A 12,114-nucleotide genomic window follows, 5' to 3' on the forward strand; every position below is an offset into this window, starting at 1 on the left:
CACATATATATATATATATATAATTAATTTTGCAGAAACAATGAAAAGAAATGCCTTTTAAAAAAATAAACTGCAAACAACCATACAAAGGTAACAAGTAAACAAACCTTAGGTACTGTAAAGGAACCGTAAAAAATGATGGGGGTGAAAAATCAATCACGCACAAAATTAAAATAAGATAAAGCAAGTTATAAAAAAAAAGTTTAATTTTATATGCACTTGGAATAATCCAAATAGAAGTTTTAACATTTAATTTAGATAAAAAAATAAACAATAGCTCAAAAAGGAAATAAATGTATTTATCAAATGACAAATACACACATGTACACGCACATCATCTTCAGTCATTTTTAAAGATGTTATCACTGACAAACAAATGTATATTACTATTAACAATACAGAGAAATATTAGAATCGGCTCAAAAAATACAAATAATATACCTGCTAAACCTGCTGATTTAAAATACATGAGTTTTAACAAGTATAGACTTGTTCATTTACAAGACAAGCTGTGCGTCACTGAAATCCAGACTTACCGGTTCTAGATTTTTAACAACGGTATACATGTTTAACATTATTATAGATGCAATTACTATTTCATAATTAAAATGATAGGAAAAACTGATTAAAAATGAAAAAGCTAGTTAATTTAATTAAGAATTAAATTAGGTGCAAAGCAAATGATTTGCTCACAGATTATAAGATGGCGTACATTAAAATTCATAAATATTTTAATTCTTAAATTTAATTGTATTTGAACAACAGAAAAACATATATCATTTTAAACAATAGATGAAAGGTCTTTATGTTATGTTTCCCATTACAGCAGTTAAGCAAAAGTAATGTTTTACATTTTAACGGTATAAATTAAAATCAAAAGAAAATTTCCAAAGTAAGCTAAGTGAATTAACATGTATGTTATAAATGAGTACATGCTGTACACAAATACCTTCTTTGTTTATAAATTAGAACAGCTGTATGTATGATTGTATCAATAATTACTCAAAACTCAAGAGCCCATTGGATCAACCTGATAAAATATTTGGATGGTTTTAAGCAAACATTTATTCAGAAGACTTATTACTTGGTAATAATGCACGAAATGAGAACGTGTATTATTTGACAGTGAAATTTTTCATACACCAAGGGTGTAATTTTTCATACTTATTTTTTGATAAAATCAAGGAGATGACGCTAACAGTACATAAGGTCATTTTTAATTTCCCACGTCTCTGCTGGACACGTATACAAAGTTTCAATTAAATGTTTCTATTGTTGGCAACATCTGAGTCTATCAAGTTTTGTGATATTTGAAAAGTATACAAAAGAAGATTTCCTACGGTAATCTAACATTACCTTTTGCCAGGAAAAGCTGCAAAGGAAACTCAAGTTAAGCTGGATAAATATTACAGCGAGACAACTCTTAATTATTGGAGCTTACAAACGGTTTGGATATTTTTAGAGGAGTTACATGACCACAAAAAAGCTGAATGTTCTGGACAGCTTGTTGAGGTTACAACTGCAGAATTGAAAAAAAATCTATGATATGGCGATTGAGAATAGAAAATTAAAAAACTATAACACTATAAAGCAGTGAATGGTGTGCATCATAGTTTACAATAATATGTGATATTCACGAAAAACGTGTGGAAGATGCCACACGTGTTTATTAAAGATCAAAAGCATGGGCAACATTTCTAAGAATGGATTGGGACGGTTTCAACATAATCGAGAGGAACTTTTGTACCGTTTCATAATAGTTAACAGTGATTATGTACCAGGATACATAACTATCCATCTGAAACTGAGGAACAATCAAAACAGCAAGTTGCAGTAGGAGAACTTGCATCAAAGAAAGTGAAAATTGTTCCATCAGCAGAAAATGGTGTCTATCTTTTGGGATGCTCAAGGCATAAAGGTAAAATGACAATCAGGCAATAGTAAGTGTTTTTCCTGGATTATATAAATGAGGAAATAAAGAAAAAATGACCTTATTTGACAAAAAAAATTTTCTTTTTCACCAAAATATGTATTGGCTCATTCTTCTTTGATTTAAACAATAAAATTGTTTGAATTACCCTAAGAAATTCTTCTGCATCACCTACTTGCCAAACTTAACAGGTTCAGACTGTTACATGTTTGCAAATATGAAAACATGGCTTTCTGGAAAGAAATTTATGCAAATACATACTAATAAATACTCCTCATAATGATCTGTAATTGTAGCCATATAATCTTATGAGTAGATATTAAATTTAATTTTTGCAATCATTATCAAAATGAGAAAACTGTTATCACAATATGAACGATTAATAGAAAATTCTACTGTTCAACATTTTTCACATCAAGCGCTAATATCTATATATAAAATATGTAATTAAAGTCTTCTCTAGAAGTTATTTTTTCACTTCATATAAAAAAATGAAGCAACAATCCATTATTGTAATCTACACCCATTATTAAAATTTGTGTACGTTTCTGACTGTATAATATGAATAAATGAAAACCCAGTTTAATAAAACTTTTCGAATGAATTTATTTTAAGTGGACGTATCGATTTAGAAGATTAAAATCTTAAGTCCACTACGTTTCCATTTTAAATGCTTACCAGACCAGTGAGTGGGCTATCTCCTTTAAAAAATTTGATTTTAAGCATTTGCTCGATCAGGATGAAGTATTGGGGTAAAAATTAAACATGCAATCGGATAAAACATCTTTTTAAAAACCTCACAATTTATTTTAGCAAATGGTTTGAAACATCTTGGAAATTTTCTTTTTCATTTCAAATAGGAAATAAGGAATCATGCTCCTATTCCTATTAAATACTATTTTTAGGGAAAATTGAGAATTCTCTTCTAGGAATACTGGAGGAAATGGTACTTGGAGGAACAATGGGAAATCTAACTTGTACGTATAACGTAAAAACAAATTCAGATAACTTAAAATAAATTCTTAAAAAATAAAATCCACACACCACTCATTTAGTTAAAAAAATTAAAATTAGTAAAACTTAACAACGCAAATACTATTTTAATTTACAATGAAAAAAAAAATCACTCTATGTTTATGACGAAAAGATTCGAAGTTATTAAAATTGTTAATGGTATTAGCAGCAGCAGAAGTAGTAGGAGTTACAAAATGAAAAAAAAAATTACTGAACATAATCACCTATTTGAGATCGCTGTAGAAATATCTGACTTTTTTAAAAATAAAAAACTAATAATGAAATATAAAACGGTTTTAATGGTGCCAACCGAATCTGAACTTGCTGACAGCATTTCTATTAATACCACTTTGTCTTCTACCTAAATTAAAATACACATAATAAATATATATAACACAGAGGTACTAAAGCAGATTTACTCTGTAGTTCTGAATGTCTAACTACATTACTTTACATAGCATTACAAAAATCTGGGTTCATGTTGCAAAATTATAAAAACTGATGCAATTATGAACGGATAAACCATGTTCAATCCAACTTTAAATTTTAAACAGCAAAGTAATCATATGAACATGATTACAGAAGTATGCATTATAGTTATAAAGTTATTGAATAACAATTTGACAATTTTAAAAAAGGTTGAGTTCTTTTAAATATTAACTGAATGCAGTAAAAAAAAAATTACCCTTATTACTAGAATGATTTTTTCATTTTTGGTTGCTGATAGATTAAAAAACAGAACTACTCAAAGAATCATTTATCTTAAACAATTTCAATAAAAATTATATCACATGACCATCTTACCACTTTAAAAAGGCCTGTAATAAACTGCAGTTTTGTTTAAATTATTGATCTCAGTTAAATATTATATTTTCTTCGTATATTATACTTTATATAAAATAGAACACCAGTATAAAGATTGAACATAGGGTGTAAAATACGTAATCAGATTTTTCACATAAAAATACTGGATGTACAGTAGACAAAATAAATCCTCAAAAAATACACAGATTTAAAGTGTTCTTTACTAGAACTAGTTATGTTAAAAGGATTTAACAATTTTTTTATTATCAGTTCAAAAAAAAATTTTCTTTCTTTAAACTAAAAGTTATTTCACTTAATAAACCCATAAAAATCACATCACTTCAAATTATTTAATCTTATGTTCATAAAATCTACTTCCAAAATTAAAATTATCTCGCTAAAAAAAACCCATAAAAACATAAACTTATTTTATTTTCAACTTAAATTATTTCCTAGCATGAACAGTGCCACTCAGGTTTTGGGTGGATGATCCTGTTTTACTTTTTCTGCTAATGAGATTGATTTTGCTTTTAGTGGAAACACATTAATTTTGAATGTTATTACCAGTCCCACAGTGCGTTTGTAAATAATTTTTTTTTTAACGATGGAAAGTTACATGCATAGATATGGAACTGCAAGGTGAAACTTCTACAAAAATTATAGCAGAATATTTTAACTGTAAGAAACATAGATTTGATTCAGTATATTGGATCCCTCCATGCCACATGTACAAACAGGATGTGTGCATAATTATACACATTATGCTATGCATATAGAACAGTATCTTGAATTTACATAATGAACAGACCTATTATACTGGGCGATTCAAAACAGACTTCACAACTTTGAAACCATATAAAGATCTATTGAGATAACTTATAGATTCTGCTGAGGTCTCATTTCATAGAAAAGCACATCAAGTTTGTCACCCGACATTAACTTTGGTTCGATATGGCTTCCATTTGTAATGCGACATACATCCCATCAGAAGTCGATTTCATTTGACTTTAGCCAGCAAGTCGGGCATTACCTCTGCAGCTGTGGCATTAATTCAAAGTTTTAGCTCATCAAGATTGGCAGGCAAAGGCGGTACATAAACTTGATCTCTAATGAAACCCCACAAGAAAAAATCTAGCGGGGATCAAATCTGGGGAACAAGATGGCCACGGGATTGGACTTTCATGGCCCATCCACCAACCCAGGAATGGAGTATCAAGAAAATCTTGGACTTCTAGGCGGTAGTAAGTGGTACCCCGTCTTGCTGATAGTAATGGTGTCCATCTTTGTCATCCTAGTCTAACTGAGAAATTAGAAAATTTTGAAGTTTGTCCAGATAAATGATACCATTTACAGTTGCCTCCTGGAAGATGTACAGTCTTTGCTTGCTTAGGGCACCAAAAACACTGACCTTACGGCTATCATGAATGTGCTGTAAAGTTTCATGAGGGTTTTTGTTACCCCATATTTGGCAGTTATGGGCATTCACCTTGCCACTAATGTGAAACATTGACTCATAACTAAAAATTACATCGTCTAAAAATGTACTGTTGTCTGCAATTCTACGCATCACTTCCACAAAAAGCTGGAGCTGAGCAAATCTGTCATCATCTTTAATGTGTTGAACCACAGTTGGTTAGCATGGCTTCTAGTACAATCGTTTACATAATATGCACCAAACAGTTGTTTGTGGAATGCCAGTCTCACTTGAAGCACTTTGAGTTGATTTCTTTGGACTATGTGCAAAGTTTTCTCTGAGTTGTTCCACAGCAGTTTCTGGAATGCACGGACATCCTGGTGATCTTGTATATTTAGCAGAACCTGTCTCAATGAAGGTTTGGTGCCAAGAGTAAATTTGTATGCCTTGTAGGAGGTTCTCTAACGTCTACTTTCTATGAAAATTACGTTGAACTGCAGTTCAACGTATGAACATCGTACAACCAAAACACGCAGCGAGCACATTCTGTTCAGTAAATGTATCCATTTCAAATAACACTGGTGGCCGAATTCAATGCTAGTGAACTACAAGAGTCAAAACTTTATGATGCATTTCACTATGAAATGAGACCTCAACCAAATCTGTAAATTATCTAAATAAAGTTTTATGTTTACTTTATTTAGATAAAGTTAAACATTTAGATAAAGTTATATAGATTAAGTTAGACAAAGTTTTTATTTAAAGTTGTGACGTTCTTTTTGAATCACCAGTTTTTTTCTTTTGGGGTGAAAAATGCTTTCACGTTATCATTGCCTGCATATTATATAAAACATGATTTTAATTTAAAAACAAGTGAAGATAAAATACATGATTATAAATATCTTAGCTTGGTGTTAATATTATCAACCTATAATTCATAATTTGTATTTAGCAAAGCGATAACATACTGATACTCAGAACATAAACTGAAAATATACTAAATGATTAAACGTCATAGTTTTAACAATTAAAAATGAGTCCACGTTTTAAACTATCCGAAAAAGTATTTTCCTAGCCAACACATCCACATTAGTTTTATAAAATGAAGTCATTTTGAAATTTTTCTAATAATCTATATAATATAATATAGAGTAATTTCTAAAAGTTTTTGATGCTAATGTTAAGTCACCCAAGCTACAGGCTTTTGTTTCTATATTATCGATAAAAGTTTTTTGTAATTTTATATTTAATCACATCGATCAACTCACAGAAGCGAAGTTAAATTATGTTTGGTTCCAATAAGATGATGCCATTCTGTAACAATTAAAATTGAACGCAGATATTCTTGCATCGTCAAAAAAAAACTGGCTTAGAAATTTGATTACTTCTAATAATGCCTTTTAGCTTTTTTATCGCTAGATTTGAGCTTACTTCATTACTTTCTAAAATGATTAGTAAACCAAATGGTACTGCAACTGACTAAGCAGGCTTGAACAAATTAATCCTTAGAAGTGTTATCAAATAAACCGTACTGTGTCCCAAAACTCTACAGCCATCCACTCTTTTATATATACTCTTCTGTTACTTTCAAATTTTTAATAACTATAATTAAACTTTAACAATAATGTTAAGTTTATAAAGTCAAATGTGCAATGACCTTTTGAAAGTTTATACAACACATAAAGATAAGGAACTGCATCGGCTTCATTATAAATTCAGTATTAAAATTAAATACAAAAGTGAAGTCATGACAGGTAAATTTTTTGTTAGTTATTAATATTACATGATAATCAAGCAAGAAAATAAAATAAATTCATTGTAGACGTAAACAGCAGTTTCTTAAAATAAATCAGACAGTATTGTGTCCTTTTTATCTACCAAAAATAACAAAGATTAACAAGTTTGACCAAGGATTCATTTCCAGATAATATATAAAAGAACTGGTAACCAGAAAACTGGATTTATTTTAACTTTTAAAAAATATCTAAAATTATAAATTTTATAAAAGTTTAAGTCAGAACAATGAAAAAGTTTTGTACTATAACTTATAACTTAAACTTATTGATCGGTTAAAACTAAGTTCAAGTGATTTTAGATGTTTGAGTTTGATGAACACATATCTGAGCAAGGTGAAATTAACTTGCGCCCTACTTTTGTGAATATAACAATCTACAAATAAGATAATTAAATAACATTCTACACATCCAGAATTTTAGAATTTGTGAACATCAAATTTACAATGTAATAATGGGAAAGATTAAAACAAAATTAACTAATTAATAAGAAAAATTAATATACCATCATCTGAAGCATGACTATTTGGACGATCACTGCCGCTGCTACCTTGTAATGAATCGAGTGATCCACTGGCATTAAATGATAAATCACTTTTCTGTAAAAAAAAACCAAAATCAACAAACAAATAATTAAATAACACAGTGTCCTAAAATGATTTTCTCAAAGTGTACAACAACCTACTAGAAACAAATAGATAACTGAAATGAAGTATTACAGTGGATCTCCCTATTAATGCATGTCATAATGACAATCCTGATAGGTAGATAACTAATTTCACTACCACTCCTTAACCTTATACTTGATCTCATCTTTCCAAATACCAGTTGGGTCTTCTAATTATTCTCAAAAAAAGATTGAATGATGAATTACAGGTTAATGTGTAACTAAAACTAAAATGCAAGAAGCTACGTAATTAGAAACCTAGAGTAAACAAATACAAATGTCAATATGCACATTATAAATACAAAAAATATTTCTTGTACAAAATAATTGTGTAAATAATCAATGAAAGAATTTGTAGTTACATAAGCTTATTAAGATACCTTTTAAAATAGAAATCTATAATAATTGAACACTCCTCATACATGTAAACAAACTTTATTTAGCTGGATAATAATATCTATTATTATTTTGGTATTAGGAAAGTTATAGACTAAACTAATTTTTAAATCTAAGCACAAAGGTTAACCTATAAAAGCTAGGAATTTGAAAAATTAAACTATTTTATTTCACTGGCTATAAACTTGTCTTATGCTTTTCTAATTTATGTTTCATTTATTCGAAACACATTTTTACAGTTTTAAGAATGAATTAAGACTATTGACGTGCTTATTTTTAAAGAATTAATTTAATTCTCCTTTTTTTTGTCTATGAACGATCGTTTTCTCATGTTTTTTAAGGACAGGCAATTTAGCTGAACATCTTTTTCTGACACCAATGTACAAGGGAGAAGAATGTAATATGGAAATTTTTGTTATATGAAATAGATCATGTCTTACTGGGGTTCAAACCTGAAAAACCTCTGGATAAAAAACAAAGAGGGTACACCATTCTGTCATATAGTTTAGCGACTAATTAAATTAAGTTAGTTACTTAATTATATAAACTTCATATATATAAAAAATATTGCAAATTTATTATTAAACTAATCATAATAATTAATAAAGCGATGATCATTTAACTTTATTATAATTATATATAACAGATACATACAGAAAATAAATAGCATTCAGAAATTACAAAAAAGAAAAAGAATTAGAAAAAAATAATTATCTTATTATAATTAAATTCTGTATACATTAATCTACGATTCAAGTCAGTCACTATGCAAATTGAGGCAGTTATATCTTGGCACAAATTTGAACATAATCGGTTCATAAAGTTCTACTGTTTGTCTCCTAACCATTTCTGAACAAATCCTTGTGTCTGTATTACTGAATGAAGAAATTCTAGTCACCAAATAATTTCTTGAGGGCATAAAGAGATGGAAATTGTTCAACAACACTAAGTCTGGACTTTAGAGGGATGACTTTAATGCTCACAGCAGAATAAGTTATGTAAATTCAATGTCATGTGCGGCACATGGTCATGCACCAATACAACACTGGAACTCAGTAAGTTACCACGCCTTTTATTTTGTATCAGACGTGATTTTTTAGTTTGAATAGTATGCTCTTAGGCCAGTCCTCTCGCATTCCTGCATAGAAAGACGAACTGGCCTAAAACTCTGTGTCTTAGACCAAAGTCTGGATGGTATTCAGTTGGAAGACCTAGCAAAAAGATTTTCTCTGGCTTTCATCTATGCCGCTGAGAATTCAATTCCCTGTAGTTTGGGTGGAGAGAGAATTGTCCTTTGGTGGACTAGACAGTTGTCATTGTTGAAACAGTCCATGAACCATCTCAGGTGAGCTGTTCAGAGGTGGAGTGACCCTGAACGCCGAGTACTTTTGGTAGATGATTATCGAAGGCAGAGGTCTAAATATTTTCATTCGGTCAGAACATCAAAAAGGGATTCTTGGTGTTTTTTGTTAGAGAGAAAGGAAATAAGGATCCTTAAAATGTTATGTATAGTCCTAGGGCATAAGCGTAAGAAAAATATTCTTTTGTTGGCTCTCTCAACCCAGCAAGGTGTTGTTTCTAATAAAGCAGAAATTTTAAATATTCTATCGAATGATTTATTAACCTGATGATGTAATGACTAATGAAACCTCTTATCATTTGCAAGTCCAAGAGGAAGTTGCTGCTTTTTGCTCTGATGTTTATCTGTGGAGACTAATGAAGCAGAGGTACGTCAGTTAATTTGCAGTTCTAGTACGAATAAAGACCCGGCCGGGTTTCAATGGAATCATGGTGGGCTTCTTATCCATTCAGTTGGAATTTGTGTTAATATGCTCTTACACTGAATGTTGCACATTAAACTATAAATTCCATGATTGTTCTAAGAAAGAATCCATATTAATCTTCAGAGATTTTTGTCTTGAATTCCTTGGATTTTGGAGAACCAGTATGATACCATAGATTGCTGTTTGCTGTCTGGTAACATATAGAAAACCTACATATTGTATTAAGTTTTTTTTTAAATTATTTTCCCTTTATACTGCTGTAAAAATTAGAAGACATTTTTCTCCCTCCATATTTTTTAACCATCTGAAACACAATTGCTTGTAGTACAAGAATTCAGCTACAACAGACAGGTACCCACTCTGCATCTTGAATTATTTTTCTTATCGAATCTTCACTTACCAGAATCAATCGGTAAACTTAGAAATTTGATGATAAATTTTGTGATTTAAATTTGATTTGAATTTTGTGAGATTTGATGATATATTTTTTCATATCTGTGTTTAAAAAGTGTCTGACAGGTAGACCAATTGTAAACATGATAATCAATGTACATTGATGTATGGAGACATGCCCACACCAAACCTTTTTTTTTTAATACATCTTCTACAAATTTTTTTACTATATAGTGAAAGAAAAATCAAAGAATACAAAGACTGATGCCGTTTTAAATCTATTAAAATTCGGGACAAATTTAAAGTAAATTTGGATTACAAAATAAAAACAATGAAAATTTTCTAAAGATAATGTAATATAAGTAATGTAAAACTTACTATGTCATTTAAAATGTATTCAAAGACTGTAAAAATAAACTGTCACTCCAGAAATTTTAGTAGTGAATTAAAGGAGGTTAAGAATAATATAGGCTATATATCATAAACTGTTAATAGATTAAATGCTACAATTTAATCTAAATTCATAAAAATTATGTTAAAGAAATATAAAAAATACATACCTGTTCACGACCAGTTTTTAATCTCTTGAGATTACTACTTGGTTGTACAACAGAATTTGTATTATCACCAGTTAATATCGTATTTGTAACATCGTCCAGGTTTACTTCATTTCTACATTGATGAGGTGTACCTTCAGCTGTTAAATCCCTTCTTGTGCTTTCTCCCTGATCAGCTATTTTCTTTGCAATAGCTAATAAAACAAACAACAAAAATTAAGAAAACTAAATAAAATTGCATTCTATCAATTAATTTACATCTTTCCTGCATAATTATGTCCTAAATCATTACAAGAACATAAAGCTATTTATGCTTTCTACATAGGTGCAAATAATTAACTAACAGCAGTTATTATTTATTTAGCCAAAAGAGTTTCCCTTGTTCTATAATAAGTAATAGCTTGAGATTACAATGTATTTTAATGTCGACAAATTGGGATTTGATAAACTTAAAAAATGTACATAAAAAACACAAATTAAAAGAGGTATAACAATCAAAATTGTCTGGGGGTTAAACATTTACAGATTTTATTTAATATTATATATTGACCAATAAGAAAAGAAAAACCTAAATTTAAGCTCTTATAATTATGAAATAACCTTTACAAATAAAATAAACTTCAAAAAATTGAAACCACTTTTATTATTTTTTTTAATCACTTTTATTTTTATTTAAAATTACGGAAGGTGTAAAAAAAAGTTGTCTGAATGAAAAAAAACCCAGTAATTTGCAGTAAATAAACACAAAATACTGATAAATTAAAAAAAGTAATGTAAATAAGCAATGTTTATTAAAACTAATCATAAGCTACTGTTGTCTAGAATACAGAAATATGTATCTTTAAGTTTTTTAAGTTAGAAAAAATTAATAAATTATAACTAACCTGACGGGTTGTCAGCGATGCGATCTAAAATATCGTCAACTTCGAGTTCTCGTTTCGCTTGTTGCCATTCCCTATCTATTCTTTGTCTTTCCCATTCTCTATTTTCTTCTTTACTAGGGCCTCCTAATCGAGTTCTACTTGCATCACGATGTAACATCGCTTTGGTTTCCATTTCAAATCTGTAAATATTTTATGAAAAATAAAAATAGTCCCATAAGATAAACGGTTGAAATAAAACTACTTTGAGAACTTTTTTTGAAAAGAGGTATGTCCACTGTTATTTTTTCTTGTATATAAGGTAAAGTCATGAATAATGGGACTAAAAATTACCACAATATAACAGAATAATATACAATATATAAATGTAAAAAACAGTCTGTTTTTTAAAAGAATAATGTGTACCCACCCTCAAGCGGCTACTCTATGATGCCTATAATTTGTGAATTAAAGCAAACTATTCTGCAACATCTGGACCTCG

The 12,114-nt window shown here is 29.4% G+C and overlaps 1 protein-coding gene across 4 annotated transcripts in view; it reads right to left on the reverse strand.

Moving 5' to 3' along the window:
• The window catches only part of RhoGAP19D (Rho GTPase activating protein at 19D), a 448,570-nt gene that overhangs the window by 9,483 nt on the left and 426,973 nt on the right, over positions 1 to 12,114 (reverse strand). For 3 of the 4 annotated variants that reach the window (XM_075381037.1, XM_075381038.1, XM_075381039.1), the window contains 3 exons: positions 11,637 to 11,815; positions 10,756 to 10,946; positions 7,461 to 7,554 (listed from right to left, as the gene is read on the reverse strand). In XM_075381037.1, the coding sequence (XP_075237152.1) occupies positions 7,461 to 7,554; positions 10,756 to 10,946; positions 11,637 to 11,815 (464 nt within the window). Of the gene's footprint in view, positions 1 to 3,168; positions 3,306 to 7,460; positions 7,555 to 10,755; positions 10,947 to 11,636; positions 11,816 to 12,114 lie in introns of all 4 variants that reach the window. The other variant, XR_012758648.1, reaches the window with a different exon arrangement.

Source organism: Lycorma delicatula, chromosome 13 (genome assembly GCF_047948215.1).
Source record: "Lycorma delicatula isolate Av1 chromosome 13, ASM4794821v1, whole genome shotgun sequence".
In the NCBI taxonomy this organism is placed as follows: Eukaryota; Metazoa; Arthropoda; class Insecta; order Hemiptera; family Fulgoridae; genus Lycorma; species Lycorma delicatula.